The following is a 21,365-nucleotide window of genomic DNA, read 5'->3' as shown; positions in this document are numbered from 1 at the left end:
AATATGAACTTTTTTTTTTTGCATTATTTGTGGTCTGAAAGCTCTGCATCTTTTTGTTATTTCAGCCATTTCTCATTTTCTGCAAATAAATGCTTTAAATGACAATATTTTTATTTGGAATTTGGGAGAAATGTTGTTCGCCAAATCAGAGAAACTGATACAGAAACTGAATCCATCTGTTTTTTTCTCCAGAGTTGTATATAAAAAAATAGTGCTTCAAAATACGCTCACTGACAAAAATATCATGCACCCTGGATTGGTACACTGGCCAACTACTGGTGTGATAATCTGGCATTTTCAGCAGGACAGGATTTTCCCCTGTAAAGGTCTATATATTTACTCTGATATTGGACCCATATGCAAAATAAATGGATTAAACATGTATACAATATAAAAAAATTATATATGTACAAAAATGTAGTAAACATATTAGTAAATATTAATTATTTGTACTTTTTTTTTTATTTTTTTGTACATATATGTCCCATATTTACAAAAAAGTCAAATTTGGCAAATATAGTACATACAGTATGTGGCAAATGCAAGCTGGATATGAGAGAACATATCAGATTTCCATATTATTTTAAGGTGTATTATTTTAATATGCACCGTTCTGTTCAATGTTACTGGCAATAACTCTTAACTTCTAGGGGTTAAAATAGGAGAAATCTCTTTTAAACTGTGACTTGCTTTATTTCAGCAGCACCTGTTTTTATTTTTCTTGACCTTCCTCATTTTACTCTTCCTCTTCCTCTTGTTCTACGTAGTCCTCGTCCAGCTCCTCCGCCCGGCTGCGGATGGGCGTGATGTTGCCGTGACCGATGTCCAACACCTGCAGCTTAGAGAGGTGAGCGAAGGACTCCTCCGCTACCGAGACAGCCGAGAGACGGTTAAACCTGAGAGAGAGAGAGAGAGAGAGAGACAGAGAGAGAGAGAGACAGAGAGAGACACTGTCAATCCATTTGTCCTGCCCATGGTTCCCGGTGCCTAGCATTGCTTACATTGAGTGATGGGGAGAGGAGGAACAATAATTCTACCAACCAAAAGAGAGAGGGGAAAGTTCCTCAGCAATTTCCCTTAAACGCAGCCCCACAATATGATGCTGCCACCACCATGCTTTACTGTTTGGGATGTAGTCCTTAAAATACTTAAATACCACAAATACTTTAATACTTCAGCAAACATTATTTTACAGTTCGTTTTTTTTTTGTGTCAGAGGTGTCAAATATTTAGGTATACAAATATTTTGTTGCCTTACTTAAGTAGCAATATTGGTTTAAATCTAGATTTTAGGTTTAGGTTAAGGTTTGGGTTAAGGCCAGGTGTAGGGTTAGATTTAAGGTTTAGGTTACGGTTTGGGTTAAGGCCAGGTTTAAAGACAGATTTAAGGTTTAGGGTAAGGTTTGGGTTAAGGCCAGGTTAAAGTTAGATTTAAGGTTTAGGTTACGGTTTGGGTTAAGGCCAGGTTTAGGGTTAGATTTTTGGTTTAGGGTAAGATTTAAGGTTTAGGTTAAGGTTTGGGGTAAGGCCACGTTTAAAGATAGATTCAAGGGGTAGGTTAAGGTTTGGGTTAAGGCCAAGTGTAGGGTTAGATTTAAGGTTTAGGGTAAGGTTTGGGTTAAGGCCAGGTTAAAGTTAGATTTAAGGTTTAGGTTACGGTTTGGGTTAAGGCCAGGTTTAGGGTTAGATTTTTGGTTTAGGGTAAGATTTAAGGTTTAGGTTAAGGTTTGGGGTAAGGCCACGTTTAAAGATAGATTCAAGGGGTAGGTTAAGGTTTGGGTTAAGGCCAAGTGTAGGGTTAGATTTAAGGTTTAGGGTAAGGTTTGGCTTAGGGCCAGGTTTAAAGACAGATTTAAGGTTTAGGGTAAGGTTTGGGTTAAGGCCAGTTTAAAGTTAGATTTAAGGTTTAGGGTTAGATTTTTGGTTTAGGGTAAGATTTAGGGTTTGGGTTAAGACCAGGTTTAGGGTAAGCTTTAAGGTTAGATTTAGGGTTAGCTTTAAGGCCTGGCTTGGGGTTAGATTTAAGGTTTAGTTTAACATTTGGGTTAAGGTCAGATTTAGGGTTAGATTTAAGGCCTGGCTTAGGGTTAGATTTAGGGTTTAAGTTAAGGTTTGGGTTAAGGCCGGATTTAGGGCTAGCTTTAAGGCCTGGCTTAGGGTTATATTTAAGTGTTAGGTTTAGGTTTGGGTTATGTCCAAGTTTTAGGTTTAGGCTAAGGGTGGGGTTAAGTCCAGGTTTAGGGTTAGATTTAAGGGCATGTTTAGGGTAAGATTTAAGGTTTAGGTTTGGGTTGAGGCCAGGTTTAGGGTTAGATTTTGAGTTTAGGTTAAGGTTTGGGTTAAGGCCAGGTTTAGGGTTAGATTTTGAGTTTAGGTTTAGGTTTGGGTTGAGGCCAGGTTTAGGGTTAGATTTTGAGTTTAGGTTTAGGTTTGGGTTGAGGCCAGGTTTAGGGTTAGATTTTGAGTTTAGGTTAAGGTTTGGGTTAAGGCCAGGTTTAGGGTTAGATTTCAGGTTTAGGGTAAGGTTTTAGGGTTGATTAATGGTTGAGGTTAGGCTCAAGTATGAGGTTAGAATCTGTAGAGAATAATTTACATTTAACTTAAGGATAAGCTGCACTCAATAGATATTCAGTGAAATGTTAGTTGAGCATTTATGAGGCATCTATAATAGACCATCCAAATAAAGTGTTACACAAAGTTGTTACAAAAAATAGAGTTTTAACAAATATATTACTATACAGATAATAAATAAAAAATAAATGTCATTCCAGCTAGCAGAACGTTGCTGTTTTTAGAGGCATTTTCTATAATATTTACTCATTTTTAATTATTTCCATGCTTTGAGGTTTGTTCATGATTTGTATTTAATTAGAAAGACTGGCAGTTTTGTTAATCATTGTAATTGAATGTTCTTTAATATTCTAAAAGAAGTTTTGACGTGATTGGCTAGATGTTTTTGGGCACTTTTCATAAAGTAATCACCATCCTGATGGAAACTAAGCTGAGGCTAACTTTTGCGTGCGTCAGTATGATTTAAAAGCTTTAAAAGCTGCTATGTTTAGTTCTTTTCTGCTCCCACTGAGCAACGAACATGCGCAGGAGCTCTGCTGCTGCCTCAAACTGTAGAGGTCAATCAGTCCATTTCCTATTAGACTGAATTGAAGCACTGTGACTGTGTGCATGTCTGAACCGAGCGGAGATGGAGGCAGTCGGAAGCGCTCCCGACACTTTCAAGGACACAGAGTTAGAAAGCCCTCTGTGCCCTCACAGATCCAGCAGATACACTATATGTACACATGTATCAAACACTGTTTCCTGCAATAATCAAGGCTATTAAAAAAGTTTGTCCTGCATTTGTTGAAATAACTGCCTCTATTGTCCACGGACAGCATTTTGATTGTGGAGATTGTGGAGCACTGTTGTGAAGATTTTAATTGCATTCAATGACAAGACAATTAGTGAGTTCAGGACATTGGATGATCCACAACTCATCCCAAAAGTATTGTTCCGCTGCTTTAAGACTTATGCTGGCTATTGGCTGGCATTAGACATGATGCCAAAAGGTTTGTGTTTATCTGCTGCCATAAAGCAGAAACGCTCTTTTATATTCACACCCTTACTGTCAAACATCTATCAAACACTGCAAAAGACAGATATCGTAAACAAAGGCAATATATAGGATGATATGGTTTGGTCTGTATGGTTTAACCCTTGTGTGGTTTTCATTTTTCATCAAATGATATAAAAAAAAAAAAATTTTCTAACTCAAACTCATTGGCATTGGCTCAACACATTTTCAATAAACACACACTGTACACCCCCCCCCCCCCCTACACATTTATATTACATACAGTATGTTTGGCCAAGGGCTAATAAACATTGCTTCATTTGTAAATTTGAAACTAAACTAATTTTCTACTCATATCTTGAGTTTAATTCATTTTCTTTTACATTTTATTAAAAAACTAATAAAAAAAAGAGTAGCACTTTTTGAAAGAAATGTAACATAAGAAAGATAAAGGGCAAATATTAACCATGTAAACTGTTTATATTGCTTGCAATTTAGGTGAAGCAAGCATGTGTAAAGCGTTTTAATGTAAAATTGCTTAATTTTGCTGAATTAAATACAAGTAACAAAGTAAACGAGTAACAAAAATATGAACACCACACAAGGGTCCAAGCAAATTTTGTGAAGAAAAAAAAATGCCATAATATAAAATAAATTAAATCTATTCAAATTTAATTATATAGCGCTTTTTACAAAAAGCTGAAGCCTTGTCGCCAGAGAACCAGAGAAAACATTGAAAATACAATACAGAACCTCCAGTGAACAACAGAGGCAAGAAAAAACTCCCTCAGAGCTGGAGAAGGAAGAAACCTTGTGAGGAACCAGGGCTCAGGTAGTACCTTATACTATCAAATGTACTATCAATACATTAATTAATACAGTATAAGGGGGGACCCATCCTCCGCTGGTCAGACAACTTAAAAATGAATGTTAATATGTCATTATACATCTTTTTTCTTCTTTTTTTTGTAAATCAGGCAAATTTTCTGGTCTATTTTCATACATAAGTTGCACTAGATTATACGGTGCATATTAAAAGACACTATAAGGAACTTCTATTTCAGCAGGTTTCAGGATCGCCAACATGGAGGAAGATTTTGGCTTTATTTTTATTGAATGAATGGGAACGGCGACACGGCGTCCATCTTTTTTACAGTCTCTGGTTGATATAAACGTTGGATTTGTGCACTGCTGCACATCCTTTTATGTGTATAAAGAGTGGGGGAGTTGTGGCATCACTAGTGGTAGGGGATATACAGCTGAGTGGCAGCTGAATGGGCGGGACAATCAGCCTAGCTAAATCAGAAAAAAATTAAAGCAATCCAAATTTGCTGTTGTCTCATTTTGAACAGACTGAGACAAAATGCAAAACTGTTTTGTGGTTCGATCAAAATCTAATGTGAAAAATCTATTTTTTTTTCTCATTTGGGGCTGTAATTTTAAACCCTAATGTGTAGTTATAGTAAATATGATAGGACAGATTTGGATGTGACCTAGAAAAAGTGCTGTTTTACTGCATCATCACTTTAAGATTGGGTACAGCTTCTCTAGCCTGAGAAAGAGAGAAAAAGAGAAAGGATGCAAACAGATGTTCCAGTGCGTGATCACAAGCCTGCAAACCAAGCTGAACTGCTTGAATTTTTGCACCAGGAGTGCAGACATAAAGTTATCCAAAAGCAGTGTGTAAGACTGGTGGAGGAGAACATGCCAAGATGCATAAAAACTGTGATTAAAAAAACAGAGTTGTTCCACCAAATTTTGATTTCTGAACTCTTAAAACTTCATGAATATGAACTTGTTTTATTTGCATCTTTTGTGTTATTTCAGCCAGTTCTCATTTTCTGCAAATAAATGCTCTAAATGACAATATTTGTATATAGAATTTGGGAGAAATGTTGTCCATAGTTTATAGAATGAAACAACAATGTTCGTTTTACTCAAACATAAAACTATTAATAGCAAAATCAGAGAAATATGATAGGACAGATTTGGATGTGACCTAGAAAATGTGCTGTTTTACTGCATCATCACTTTAAGATTGGGTACAGCTTCTCTAGCCTGAGAAAGAGAGAAAAAGATTCAGTTCAATAAACAGGGACACAACTGGCTGTACAGTCAAACAACTGAGTCAGACAAGTCATTACAGCCAAGCCGCAGAAAAATAACACATCTCATCTCTCCCACTGCACAGCTTACATAACACAACTTCATTAGCGTGTGTGTGTGTGTGTGTGTGTGTGTTTGTGTGAGACAGAGAGAGGGAAAGAGAAAGAGAGAGAGAGAGAGAGAGAGAGAGAGCGTGAGCGAGTGAATATGAGAGATATCAGGATGGAAAACAATGGTATTATATAAGGATGAGTGAGCTATCAGCTAAATGATGCCTTAATGCTCAGAGGATCATGTAGTACTCAGAGGAGGAGATATCATCCAAAAGCCATTTATCAGCACACACACACAAACACACACACACACACACACACACACAAACATATTTTTTTATCTCAGCAGTGTGTTCGATCACATAACACACACGCTATGAATTGTACCCACTCAGGTCCATAAGTATGTGGACACTGACAAGCACTTTCTGTAACTTTTCCATTTTACCCAGCCAACATTTTCACGTGGGGCTCACACGGGTCACATGGGTGACATGTGGGCTTGCTGGGTTGCAGGTTGACATGGGTTTTACATCTACAGTACCAGTCAAAAGTTTGGACACGCTTTCTCAATCAATCTGGGAATTAATCTAAAATTGAGCAATTGAGATGTCTGATTTAGCAGCTATACAGTACAAGCTATGCAGAGATGGGCACTCTAGTTAGCAACTCGAGAACAAGAAACTTAAGTTGCATACAAAGTTACATAAGGCTTGAAATAAAATTCTTCACATTTACTCCTGAGTCGACTTTCACTTGTCCAGAAAGATACGTGAACAATACATGTCTTTCCACTATCCAGACACAGTGTGTAAAGGTTGCATAACGTTACTTTTTTCATTTTTAGATTATTATCATATATATTATTTATGCATTTTGTAACACATCTAAATGATTGGCTTGAGTAAGAATAATATCAGGGATTGCCGATAGGTGTAACCAAAGCAGCATAGCATAGCCTGCCGTTATTCCAGCTACATAAAATATAGTTCTTTACCCTAAAGTCACCCTAGACTATGGGCCCTATCCCTAGCTCATTGCTATCTTACACCATGCCAACAGCCTGCATTGTTAAAATATCAAAGATGCTTACGAATATATCTACACTGATGGGCGTGGTTGTTTCGAATGAGGTGTATTCATGTAAACTTTTGGTGCATTGCTATGTTGGCAATGGAAAACATAGGAGCACCACATACTAATTACAACCCTGACAATAGTCAACCGTCAGACGTTCATTGCTATCTTGAGAACATTTGTGCGCTATGCACAACTGACTTTTAAAAGAAACGGCAAGTTACTCACCGATTGGTTTATTTCATGTTACACCAAAAAACATCCATAATTAACTAAGACAATTTGTAATTAGTAATTAGTGTTGTGTGTTTTGAACCACGAAAGGCATATTATTTGCATCCTTATGACACGATGTCTCGCAATGGAAAATGTTGCCAATATCAAGGTTACATTAATGTGGTCCTGCTTGAATGCACACTCTGGTGCGGTATTCCAACAAGACAATGCTAACCCACAAACTGCTGCCATCTCAAGAGATGCAGATGTTTTGCCATGGCCAACCACATTGCCTGCACCATCGCCCTTATAATAAGCTATCAACACTACAGCTCCTCACCGCCAGAATATTAGATGGACGGAATGGATTATTGCAAGACACCATTAGGAACCTCTACGTGCATCTACGTTGCATTACATATGCCAGATGTCTTAGAATGGAGAGTGTTGCCAATATTAATCCAATTTTTAAATCATGTATTGCTCCATATAACCTTTATCTGCCTTCTGCATAGTCTTGCAATCCAGCACTTGCTTCTGGATGCAACTATTGTTTTGATGATGAGTGTATATAGATATACAGCTCTGTAAACAAATAAGAGACCACCTAAAAATTATTAGGTGTACCTAATACCTAAATAAAATTAGAGTTTATTGTTTTTTTACCAAATTTGAAAACCTCAGGAATATAATCAAGAGGAAGATGGATGATCACAAGCCATCAAACCAAGCTGAACTGCTCATTTTTTTGCACCAGGAGTGAAATAAAGTTATCCAAAAGCAGTGTGTAAGACTGGTGGAGGAGAAAATGCCAAGATGCATGAAGACTGTGATTAAAAACCAGGGTTATTCCATTAAATATTGATTTCAGAACTCTTAAAACTTTATGAATATGAACTTGTTTTCTTTGCATCTTTTTTTTTGTTATTTCAGCCATTTCTCATTTTCTGCAAATAAATGCTGTAAATGACAATATTTTTATTTAGAATTTGGGAGAAATGTTGTCTGTAGTTTTTTGAATAAAACAACAGTGTTCATTTTACTCAAACATAAACTTATAAATAGCAAAATCACAGAAACTGATTCAGAAACTGAAGTTCTCATATTTTTACCAGAGCTGTATATATATATATATATATATATATATATATATATATATATATATTATATTAGAGCTTTTTATGCCACAACACTTATGTTTAATAAATGGTATACTGAGTCGTGACTTGACTTGGGCTTGTCTTTGTCTGACTTGTGAAATTCTCTGCTGAGTGCTTGTATGAGTGTGTGTACTGTATGTTCTGACCTGAGGAAGATGCCTTTTATGTTAGGAGTGGTGAGGAAGGCCGTGGGTGGGATGCTGCTGATTCTGTTGTGCTGCAGGTGGATGAACTCCAAGGACTCCGGAAGGTCAGCGGGGACGTGCGACAACAGGTTACTGGACAAGTCTAGTGTCTGGCACACACACACACATATACACACACACATACAGAAACACAGAGACACATTACACATTAACACACACCATTTCCTGTATTTATTATGTTCTGCAATTAAGAGGCAAAGCACTTAAATCACCCACTTTCTCTTTTCACTGATGTGGAAAACAAACATGTTTTTTCCACACTAGGTGATTCACAGCGTGCCTGATTATTTCATCTGATTGAATCTAGTTTCTCTCTGTAATCTTCCATTCACAATTGGGTAATGAGTCATGAGCCAATTTGCAAAGCCAAATTAGGGCTGAACTTCAGTCAGGATATAACAGCACTGGGAGCCTTCAAATGCTAAGTAACCGTATCATGAGAAAGTAGACAAAACAATTTAAATGTTTGGGGTTTTTTTGGGGCAATTTGATTAAAGCAATATTTTGAATGAAAAGCAAATCCTTTCAAAATCACAAGCAGTGGTGGCTTGTGACATTTTAGGAAAAACCAAAAAGCTGCAGCTGTTTATATGCACTTTTTATGTGCTTTTTACCTCAAGGTTTTCCGTTCCCAGGTCACATCAACGACTAGCTGCTTTTTATGTTATTCATTTATGACTAAGTGGTACCGTACGTTTTCTAGGACAGTGACTTTTAGCGAAGAGATGCATCCAGGATGCCCCACATTTACATTTCTTCTAGCATGTGGCAGATATTTTATTCTAGAGTGACTGTGTACTGTATATGTGAATGATGTTACATCGGTAGGGAATGTAGAATTAGGGGTCTTTTCCTCATTTTGGATTTTTTTTCATCTTACAGTTAAAGAAAGAATGAAGGAACTGCACCCTGGTCTGCCAAAGTGAAGTCGGAGTTGTTATCCACTATGCTACATCAACCAGAGGTTAAGACTCTTAGAACATACAATTTACCGCCATTACAGCTGATCAACCTGAACATGGGTCTGAAAGAATATTGAGAAGTTTTAGTATATTGAGTACAGTATAGCATACTGTGTTCTATTTTCTATTAAATAAATAATCTGTATTTTATCTCAATTAATATTTAGTATAATCAATATGCTATCCAGTTTAACTTTATGATCCTTGATTAATTATTTTAAAGGGGTTCATAGGTATGGGTAAAACCATGGGTAAAAAAATCATATGTGTCTGTGTTTTATTTTGGCTGACACTGGCTTCAAGGCCTCTTCTCAGAGCTGGTATGAATACTCTACATTTAATCAGTATTCTGTGGACTATCTGACAATATATGCAAAAAATATCTGCAAAATCATTGTCTATACATCTTAACACATAGAGAAATGTATGGTGCCTGTTTTTTTTTATTAGTACAGGTTAATCAAACAAGTTAAGACCTAAAGTCTTTATCTTAGGTCAGGTTGGCCTTAAGGACGTACACCACTCACTCGTGATTGGTGGAACAGCGGGTGCTCAGGTCCATTAGTTAAGACAAAAAGAATTGACCAGATCAGACTGGAGTTTAGACTGGGGGAGGATGAGATATGCTGGTGAAGGGTTTCAAATCACTTAAATCAGCTTTCTGACCAAAGCCAAAGCAGGAAGTTCAGTCGGGTTATCTTGCATAGTCAAAACTTTAAAGCCTCACTGTTTTTTCCTTAAACTTTGATTTATTTTTATTTATTTTTCATTTCATCTATTTCATTTCAAAAACTCTTTTTGTCTGGTAGACAGCTATTTTTGGACTGAGACTTTTTTTTTGCTTATGTTGTATCACACCAGATACAACAAAAATCAGGATCTCATTTGACTAAATCTCTCAGCCCATTTCATTTTCTCATTTGTTTTGTATACCTTCCCCGTGCCTTTTTTACCTTGAAAAAGAAAGAAATGGGACAACACTTCAAGAACCTGATATGTAGTCAAAATTAGATAGGATAGCTGAAGTTAGATATTTGCTATGTAGATTCACCTTATGGTCCACCTTAAATCATGCAACAGCCTCGAGACAGAATGTAACTGCTGCAACATTTAAGGTGGAACGGGAAATTTAGCTAGTTTGCTAGCTAGCTACTGAGATGTACAGGGACTTTTTTAACAGAGTCAAACTTCGCAGGACACATTTTTATATCAGAAACAAAAATATGGCGGCTTTTAAAGGTGGCAACCATGATCCAGACATAACCTAAAAGATAGGGCCAACCACCCATTACTTGCTGTAGCATTCAGATGTGTGTCTTTTTCTTTTTCTGCATTTTGTTTTCCTTTCATTCCTAAAATAAAAGCATGTCCTGTGACTTATTTTTTTTATTTTTGTGTATTATTTCTGTGTATTGGGTAAGAAAATGACTATAATACACTGAAACAGTATAAAACTATGATAATAAAAGATAATGCAATGAATGTTATAAAACAAGTGGGTTCCTTGGTTTGGAGCATCTTACCTGTGATTGTGCATTTCATATAGCCCTAACACTTCCTGCCCCTCTACCCCTATCCCCTAGCTGTGAACGCACAAAATGATGGAGATAGATGAGGGGTGGTAGGGGAGAGGGCAAGGGGTGAAATGAGATTTACCATGCTCTCAAATTTGCCTTTCGTTTCTTTTGTTGTGCAATAGAACTACTAATCTATTGCTGTTATCAAATTCATGCTAAGTTATCAAATACTAACATTAACATTCAAAGGGAAAATGGATAGCTTAGCTATATTTAAGATGTTTCCCAGGAATTTACTGCTTTGTTTTGAGACTAAACACCAAGCAAAATCACATAAATCTACCACATGCAGAAGCTTCCTAAATCTTACCAAATTATAGGCTGTAAAAAGTAACATCTGTAAAATCTGCACAATAAATCTGAAGCAACAGTTTGCACTCACTTTGTTTGGGTTGAGTTTTCTCCGTATTTTGAGTAAATATTACATAAACTGAACAGCCAAGACCCACTAAAAAATCTAAAATTTCTTAGTACTTACCACAAAAGTTTCATATTCTTTGAATTGAAATGTAAATTGAAATGTGATGGTTTACTACTGATCGGGCACTAATCCAACCCCTTTGTCTCACCGTGAGCGAGCTCAGCTCCTGCCACGCCCCCTGGTAGAAGGAGTTGATCTTGAGCTGGTTGTTGGACAGGTAAAACTCTCTTAGCTTGGCCATGCCGGCTAGCGCCCCCTCTGGCACCGCCTCGATCTGATTGTCTTTCACCTTGAGCACCTGCAGGCTCTTGGGCAGCCCCATGGGCAGCGCCTGCAGTTTATTTCCTGACAGATCCATGGTCTCCAGCAGTCGCAGCTTGCGGAAAGCTTCGCGGTGCAGTTTTGCGCTGGTCAGGCGGTTGTAGCTGAGGTTGAGTTCGGTCAGTGTGTGCAGGTTGATCAGGTCATCGCGGCTGATCTCGTTGATCATGTTGTGCAGGATCATGAGGGTCTTGGCGCGACGGGGCAGACCACGGGGGACGCGCTCCAGCAGGTTGTTGTACATGTGGAGTGTGTGCAGGCGCTTCAGGCCGCGGAAGGCGTCGCGGTCGATGGCGCGGGCGCGTAGGCGGTTGTTGTGGAGCAGGAGGTACTGTAGGTTGCGGATGGGCGTCAGGGCGTCGGCTGGAATCCGGTTGATGGAGTTTTTCTCCAGGTGGAGGATCACCAGGCTTCGGGGCAGACCACTGGGGACGTCGGTTAGGTTGTTGTTGGACAGGTCAAGGTACTCCAGACTGGTCAAATGACTGAGAGACATCAAAGCTTAGTTAGTTCATTTAGCTTCATCTTTATCATTTTTATCATCACAGTTATAAGACTCTAATTCTATTCTGAGTATGTAAAAAGTTAAAAGAAGATATCTTGCTTTGATGTCATATTCCTTCGTTCAGACCATCCTAGGGAATAATTACACTTGGAATATTATCAGAATTTGTAAATGTGGCTTTTGGCCATTTTATACTTTTGACTATTTCTTCTACACAGAAATCATATTAAAAGTTAGACCCACTATGAGCGGGAGGTCGCAGGTTCGAACCTCCGCTCATGCAGCTTTGCAATTAAGCAAAGAGCTCAGAGGGAGCAAAATTGGCCCTGCTCCCTCCGGGTGGGTAGATGGCGCTCTCTCCCCACATCACCTAGGGTGATGTCTGCAGCACAGGGCGTCTGTGAGCTGATGTACCGGAACCGAGCCGCTGCGCTTTCCTCCGAGTGCGCTGTGATGCTACTCGGCAATGCTGCATCAGCGGCAGCTCGAAAAGGAGCGGTGGCTGACTTCACATGTATCGGAGGAGGCATGTGTTAGTCTTCACCCTCCTGGTGTGTTGGGGCATCACTAGCCTAAGAGTCCTAAGGAGTGGGTTGGGTAATTGGTCGTGTTAATTGGAGAGAAAATGGGAAAAATTTGAAATAAAAAAGTTAGACCTATTAATATTTGGACAGTGACACATCTTCATTATTTGAATTTATTTGGATTTGAAATTAAACAAATGAGATGAAAATACTAAATACAAAACACAATAAATACAGCCCACAACTCCACAAGGATTTAATTAAACTCCACCCACTTATTTCACTTCTTTGGTTGGAGACAACCATCCTGTTATCCAAACATAGACTAAAAAACTAAGTGTAGAATCTACTCAATACTTTCAAGCAACAAATTGCCCTCAGTTTGTTTGGATGAAGTTAACCCATATTTTCAGTAAATATTACAAAAAACAATTGAACAGCTGAGACACCAAGGTAAAATCCACATATCTTAGCACATTACTGAAAGTGGAATGTTTAGCATCATTTATTTGCATAATGGACGTGCCACACCAGTCCTAACCTTCCATTGGGTATTCCATTATATTTCATATAATGGTTGATTACCTAGCCAAGTGTTGTAGGTTATAAGAGCAAGTTACCATTGTATGTACTGTAAATTGTGCTGGCAATGCACTGAGAACTGCAATGCAGAATTAAAGCTTCCATGTAATGGAAAAATACACTGGCAGGATGTAAGCAGGGATGTTTTAGGATCCTGTATTAGGAACCAAAAACACAAGCTTAACACCCCTAAATAATAATTCAATAATAAACAGTCATATCAATTGACAAATATTTCTCTAATTAATTTTGTAACTCTTTTTATTGCATAACAATTTATGGAGTTAAACAAACACAAATGTGAGTTAAATGGAACTTTGGCAAGGCATTAAATGTGTTAAACATCTGCCATAACAGGCTGTTCTAAAGAGCTATCTTCCCTTTCAGATCTAACTTTAAAACCAGCCTTAATCCACTTCACCTGATCTAACTACTGAGTGTCTTTGGGAGCCTCTGATTGGCTGATGGTGTGTAGAGTTGTGTTAATGCTCATTTGGTGAGCTGCAGCTGGTTTTCTCTGACCTGAAGGTGGTGTTGTCCATGCCGTCACTGCTGAGGAGGTTGTTCTGCAGGTAAAGTTCTCTCAGCTGAGACAGGTTCTCAAACGCACCTGCCGGAATCTTCTCCAGCTTGTTGTTCTAAATGAGCAGAAAAATAAGAATCTTTATCAAAAGTGTTCTTCAATGGTTCATTAGTAAAGGCAATGGTTCTTCATAAAAGGGTTCTATATAGAGGGAATCCTTAGTGAAGGCAATGGTGAACAAAAATGGCAACTGAAGATATTTAGAAAGAAATGGCAAAAAAAAAAAAATCTTTGAGCATTGACTTCTGAGGCGTTTCCTATTATGAGATATTAAGTAATTATTATAAAATATTGAGTCCTCACTTGAGATACTAAATATTAACTATGAGCTACTAAGTCCTTATTTTGAGAAACTGTGTCATAATTATGAAATACTAAGTCATAATTATGAGATACTAAGTCATAATTATGAGATAATACGCCCAGACTTCGTATCTCACAATGATGAGTATTTGTATTGTATTTTATAATGATGACTTAGTATCTCATAAGGATGACTTTTCACCTCATAATTATGAATAAGTATCTCAAATGAATGACTAACCATCTCATAACTATGACTTTGTATCTCATTAACCAGCCATGGAAATGGACGAGCTGGCTATTTTTCTGCTGAACAGGTAATCACTGAGCTTCAGTAAGGGTTGTTAATCATACCTGGATAATGTACCACCACCACTAGCCACTTTTAGTAGTAATAGGCATTTTTGGACACTGAAACGTATATTTTCACTGATCAGCTACAGAGTAACACTTGTCGTCGCTTGCCACTGCCTGCCAATCTGGCAACCTGTATGAGCCTTGTGTCTGGGGAGGAGCAGGTGGGGCAGAAAACTCTATAAACTCTATCCAGTGTTTGTAAATTGGACTCCTGTAGCTTCTTCACACACTCACATTTATTACTGATTCTTCCCTTAAGTATTTTTGTGAGCGGGAGGTCGCAGGTTCGAACCTCCGCTCATGCAGCTTTGCAATTAAGCAAAGAGCTCAGAGGGAGCAAAATTGGCCCTGCTCCCTCCGGGTGGGTAGATGGCGCTCTCTCCCCACATCACCTAGGGTGATGTCTGCAGCACAGGGCGTCTGTGAGCTGATGTACCGGAACCGAGCCGCTGCGCTTTCCTCCGAGTGCGCTGTGATGCTACTCGGCAATGCTGCATCAGCGGCAGCTCGAAAAGAAGCGGTGGATGACTTCACATGTATCGGAGGAGGCATGTGTTAGTCTTCACCCTCCTGGTGTGTTGGGGCATCACTAGCCTAAGAGTCCTAAGGAGTGGGTTGGGTAATTGGTCGTGTTAATTGGGGAGAAAATGGGAAAAATTTGAAATAAAAAAGTTAGACCTATTAATGTTTGGACAGTGACACATCTTCATTATTTGAATTTATTTGGATTTGAAATTAAACAAATGAGATGAAAATACTAAATACAAAACACAATAAATACAGCCCAACTCCACAAGGATTTAATTAAACTCCACCCACTTATAGGCATTTTTGGACACTGAAACGTATATTTTCACTGATCAGCTACAGAGTAACATTCGTCGTCGCCTGCCACTGCGTGCCAATCTGGCATCCTGTATGAGCCTTGTGTCTGGGGAGGAGCAGGTGGGGCAGAAAACTTTATAAACTCTATCCAGTGTTTGTAAATTGGACTCCTGTAGCTTCTTCACACACTCACATTTATTACTGATTCTTCCGTTAAGTATTTTTGTGTTTTTTTCCCAGCTGCCAGAAAAATGTGCAGTTTTTTCAGCTTTTCCATTTCAGCGAAAAGCTAAAATAATTGGACAAATGAGCGTAAGCACCAAGTTACTGCAGCTCTAGGTGGGAGACTAGTTCCGAGAGGTTACCTTCATATGTAGACGGTAGAGAGCAGAGGGCAGGCCCCTGGGGACGAGGCGCAGGAAGTTGCTGGACATGATGAGCACCTCCAGGTTGTCTGAACCATTAAACATTCCCTCAGGTAAACCTGCATCCGTCAGCTTGTTGTTATGGAGATACACTGACCTGAGAACAGACAACAAATTAGGCATGCCTCTATTTACCACACACAAACATCCTTATTAATATACTGTAAATTCACTTTTTAACAGTGTGTAAAAATACTTATGTAAAAGCAGAGATAAATCTAAAACAGTAAAAATTCTTTAATAACTGGAAGGTATTAAGTGATTGTCATACTTCAGCACAGGTTTCTGACCGAAGGTGTAGGGGAAGATCTTGGTGAGTTGATTGGCTGCAAAGTCGGCGCTGACCAGTGCAGGAGGGAGGTGCTTGGGGGCTGCTGTGAGCTGCACAAGAGCAATGTTGCACATAATTAGACAAGTTTCCTCACAGTATCCCAGGAAATAGCTCTCAGTTCCAATAAATGTGAAACTACAGCCACTCTCAACTCTAGCCACTGCCTGACAAAGCAAAGTAGAGCAAAAGATACTCAAAAGCTAGACATCATGCCGATATCAATTCAGGAACAAATGAGAAAGTAAGTAATTGAGATATATCAGTCTGGAAAATCAAACCACAAAAAAGTGGTGAAAAATTTAAACAATGCTGAACCTTTCCAGGAATGGACCAAATTTACCCCAAGAGCGCAGTGACGACTCATCCAAGAGGTCAAACCCACAACAACATCCAAAAATCAGCGTTCATGACTCCACGATAAGAAAGAGTGCCAAGATGAAAACCACTGCTGAGCAAACTTTAAAAAAAAATTAAATTGATAAAGTTTCCAGATTAACTGCATGGGTTAACTTACTCAATTTTGATTATTTTCTCATGTTTAATAATTCACGCTCAAAAAATTAACACAATAAAATTTCCCAGTTATCTGCATGCATTAACTTACTGAATTATTTAGCATGAAAAAAATGAACACACTAAAGTTTTAGATTTACTGCATGTGTTAATTTACTTAATTTTGTTCATTTTGTAACGTGTATAACTTGTGTTCAACTTCATATTAACTGCATGCGTTAACGTACATAATTTTGTTTATGTTGTCATGTGATTAATTCACGTTACAAAAAAAGAGGTGTTAAAGTTTTCACATTAACTGCATGCGTTAACTTACTTAATGTCATTCATTTTGTCATCATAAATTTTTATAATTTTTTTTTTTATATTTGCCTAAAAAAATAAGCATTAATGCATGAAGTTAATCTGGAAACTTTAATGCTTTACATTCTTAGTCACATGACATATTATTATGTGTATTGTTGTAGAGTGTATTGTGTGTATTGTTTAAACTTTAAAGTTACTGTTTATGTACTATATGATACTGTATATCTTATTTTATATTATATTATATTTTGTTCTTCTTCTTGTAAATATTGTTCTCTGCACATTGGTGGGAATTGGAGGGAAAGTTTTTCACTCACATGTACACCTGTACTCTGTGACGTGACAATAAAAATCTTAAATCTTCAATCTTGTTAATTAATGTGAAAAAAAAATATATATATATATATATAATTTTTTTTTTATAAATCTGTAATCTGGCATGATATTTGTGTATATGTATACATAATATAGACATAGACATAAGACAGACATGTGTAAAATCTTTCTGTTCTGATTATCTTTTAAAAGGCAGCACTCTCCTATTTATCAGCCTAGCATATAGCATAGCACATTATGGTATTATAAAAAAAAAAAGCATGATTTTGTATGACGTCACCGTTTACGTCAGTTTAATTGCTGCTATAAGCCCACCCCTTCTTTCCAAGACTACCAGATCCCCTCACTTCTATAACTTCTTTAACTGCTTTTTCCTTATAAACCCTTTCTGATTCCAATGCCCTGATGTTTGCAGAGGCTGTACTGAGAGAGAGAGAGAGAGAGAGTTCTGTAGAAGTATAGACAGTTCTCTTTACTCTATAGCCTTTCCTGTCTACCCTGTTGAGTCTGTCTGTGTGTGGGATTACCCCCTCAGCGGGTGTCTGTGAGGCTTTAGCTAGCACTCTGCAAATCCCCCAAAGATCCTGCGGGATCTTTTTCCCCTCGCTGCTACCCTTTAAAAGTCGGCCAGCCATAAATCTGGCAAGAGGAAACAAGCGTCAGAGCCAGCAGCAGCCTGGCACAAACAGCACAGCGATTAACAGAGAGAGCTGGCATGAGGCATTTTAGCAGCCATAGGGTTTGTGTGTGTGCTGTGTTTGTGGGTGAGTGGGTGTGTGTGTGTGCATGTTAAAGCATTAATTCTGTAAAAAGGAGTTGCCCTTGTCCCAAAAATAGCCATCCCCCTGTTGTTTTTAACTAAAGTTACAGAGATAACATAGCTAGTAAGTAATAGAAGCCAGTAGCCTTTAGTTAGCATCATGCTAACTGCCTGTATGACCTAGTCTAGGTTGCCACCTGTTCCATAAAAATAAGGAAATGTCCTTTATTGACAATTAACTGAATTGTTGCATCCTGTTTGTATTTCCATAAATTTCAAATACATGCAGACAGTTCAACTCTACTGTATATCCAACAATAATGATCAATAATGATTGATTTCCTGTCTGGTTGTGCTTTTGCCATAAGCTATCAGTGCATGGGGTTTAGCTTATTTTGGTAGACTATTCTGGTTTGATTATTCAGGATGTTAAATTTTTAAATTTTTAAAGTCGAATGAATGACTTTGTATTACATTATGTACAGTAGTATTACCAATATAAATATTATATATGGCCATTCAAAGAACAAAAAATACTAATGGATTAAAGTAAAAAATAAACAAAAAATATAAATAATTAAATTTGTTAGGAGAAAACGTTTATTTTTTATAATCTCCTAGATTAAAAATGTTTGTAGAGCTTTTTGTGTATTTTTGTGTTACAAAATGTTTAGATTTTATATATAAATGTATATACATTTATAAAATATAAAATAAAATATAAAAAATACATTAAATATTTATTTTAAATTTATAATTAATAATAAAAGAATTATAGCTATTAATGTGAAATAGCGGGAAAAAAGCAGTAGCAGCCTTTATTAAGTCCTCATTTTGTCCACAGTAAATTCCAGCATGACTGTCCTGAACACACGTCAACCATTAGGGCCAGGATGATATAGGTGGTTGGCCAGTTTTCAGATTTCTAATGCCAGCTAATTCATCTAACCCAAAAGAAAATGTATATTATGCTACCCAAGAGTTAATTTAGTCATCAGTTTGCTTACAAGTGTGACTACACAAATTGCCTAAATAAGATCATTTTGTTGTTCTTTTAAACCATTTAGAGGTGGATTTGCAGGGTTTTTTTTTTGTTGGATCATTGTCCTGCTGCAGAACCCAAGTTCCGTTCAGCTTGAGGTCGAGAACTGATGGCCGGATATTCTCCTTGTTGTTTAGGTCCTGAAACAGCAAAGCAGCCTCAGACCATCACAGTACCACCGCCATGTTTGTCTCATCAATATGATGTTATTTTTCCTTAAATTATATGTTAGTTTTACACCAGACACCCCCCAAAATGTTACCTTTTTGTCCTTTCAGTCCACAAAATATGTTTCCTGTCCTGGAGATCATCAAGTTTTTTTCCATTAATGAATGAAATCATTATTTAAAAGCTGGGTAACACTTCACTTGGATGGTCCATTTGATGGCCTCGTTGATGCTCAACTGACATTTAACTGAGTGTCTATTAACTGCAACTTAACTACATGTTGAATGTAAATGATTCAAAATAGAATCTAACCCTACACCTTACCCTAACCTTAACCCTTAATCAACCCTAAAATCTAACCCTACACCTAACCATAACCTTAACCCTTAATTAACCCTAGAATCTAACCCGACACTTAACCCTAACCCTTAACCATTAATTAACCCTAAAATCTAACCCTACACTTAACCTTAACCCTTAATCATTAATTAACCCTAAATCTAACCCTTCACTTAACCCTAACCTTAACCATTAATTAACCCTAAAATCTAACCCTACACCTAACCCTAACCTTAACCCTTAATCAACCCTAAAATCTAACCCTACACCTAACCCTAACTTTAACCATTAATTAACCCTAAAATCTAACCCTACACTTAACCATAACCTTAACCCTTAATTAACCCTAGAATCTAACCCTTACACTAACCCTAACTCTTAATCATTAATTAACCCTAAAATCTAACCCTACACTTAACCCTAACCCTTAATCATTAATTAACCCTAAAATCTAACCCTTCACTTAACCCTAACCTTAACCATTAATTAACCCTAAAATCTAACCCTACACTTAACCCTAACCTTAACCATTAATTAACCCTAAAATCTAACCCTACACTTAACCCTAACCTTAACCATTAATTAACCCTAAAATCTAACCCTACACCTAACCCTAACCTTAACCATTAATCAACCCTAAAATCTAACCCTACACTTAACCTTAACTCTTAAACAACCCTAAAATCTAACCCTACACTTAACCCTAACCTTAACCATTAATTAACCCTAAAATCTAACCCTACACTTAACCCTAACCTTAACCATTAATTAACCCTAAAATCTAACCCTACACCTAACCCTAACCTTAACCATTAATCAACCCTAAAATCTAACCCTACACTTAACCTTAACCCTTAATCAACCCTAAAATCTAACCCTTACTATTCAGTTCAATTGCATTTAATAGACATGCCATTGAATGTTAGCTGAATGTCAGTTGAGCATCATTAAATGGACCATCCAAGTAAAGTTTTTTGTATTTACTCTTTGTCTTTGTCTAATACTGTTTTAAAGTTTGTTCGATAACCTAAAAATGTAAGTATGACAAAAAAAGAAAAAAAAAAGAAGTACAAAATGTGAGAGTCTATGCTTGGCAATAAGCTTGATTTTTCAGCTGGGATGTTCTAGAACAGTGAGTCACGCTGTGTCAGAAAGCACATGTACGGTATAAAGCAAGTCTATCAGCGATTACTGAACACCTCTACATGGTTTGGGGAGATAAGGTGAAAACCTAAAAGTTAGATTTTTTGGCTGAACAATCGTTTTAAATCCGACCATTATCCTGCCCCTTACAAAAGAGCCTGGATGTGTTTAGAGCTCTGAGAGGAACTGAAGCGATTTGGCTGCAGTACACAGCAGACCTGCTGGCAGATGTGAGCGGGAAGGAAAACTATGCTGTCTAATGCCCAACAAAAACATCAAGCTCCATTTCCCATCAGTCAAATTTAAAACAAACGTGGGAACACGTTCAGAGGTTTAGCGTGCTCTGCAAAGCATTCATCATGTCCTTGTTCGAGCTCCTATTTCAAGGCCGTGACCTTAACGTTTTTTCTTTCACAAACTCACTCAGCGGTACAGCAACTCAGTGTAGTTAAAGCCTTTTGGCACTGCCTTTGTGATGAGCTACAAAGAAATGAGTTTTGCACCTTACGTTACTTCAAACTCTTCAATGCCAAATCTATAAAGTGTTTTTTGGAGCTTTGACTTTAAACAGAGGTGACGTACAGTGCCGTGAAGTATTTTAAATTCAATATTTATTGTCATTTAGCACCACATCAAGATGCATTGCAGAACGAAAT

At 37.6% G+C, this 21,365-nt stretch overlaps 1 protein-coding gene across 3 annotated transcripts in view; it reads right to left on the bottom strand.

Annotated features, from left to right (window-relative positions):
* Positions 1-462: 462 nt before the first annotated feature.
* podn (podocan) overlaps positions 463-21,365 on the bottom strand; it is a 46,079-nt gene continuing 25,176 nt past the window's right edge. For all 3 annotated transcript variants that reach the window (XM_022664245.2, XM_049462744.1, XM_049462743.1), the window contains 6 exons: positions 16,043-16,152; positions 15,712-15,868; positions 13,801-13,916; positions 11,495-12,152; positions 8,327-8,475; positions 463-896 (listed from right to left, as the gene is read on the bottom strand). In XM_022664245.2, the coding sequence (XP_022519966.2) occupies positions 737-896; positions 8,327-8,475; positions 11,495-12,152; positions 13,801-13,916; positions 15,712-15,868; positions 16,043-16,152 (1,350 nt within the window). In that variant the 3' untranslated portion in view covers positions 463-736. The remainder of the gene's footprint in view (positions 897-8,326; positions 8,476-11,494; positions 12,153-13,800; positions 13,917-15,711; positions 15,869-16,042; positions 16,153-21,365) is intronic.

This window comes from Astyanax mexicanus, chromosome 13 (genome assembly GCF_023375975.1).
Source record: "Astyanax mexicanus isolate ESR-SI-001 chromosome 13, AstMex3_surface, whole genome shotgun sequence".
In the NCBI taxonomy this organism is placed as follows: Eukaryota; Metazoa; Chordata; class Actinopteri; order Characiformes; family Acestrorhamphidae; genus Astyanax; species Astyanax mexicanus.
This window is presented reverse-complemented; position numbering and strand designations above follow the sequence as displayed.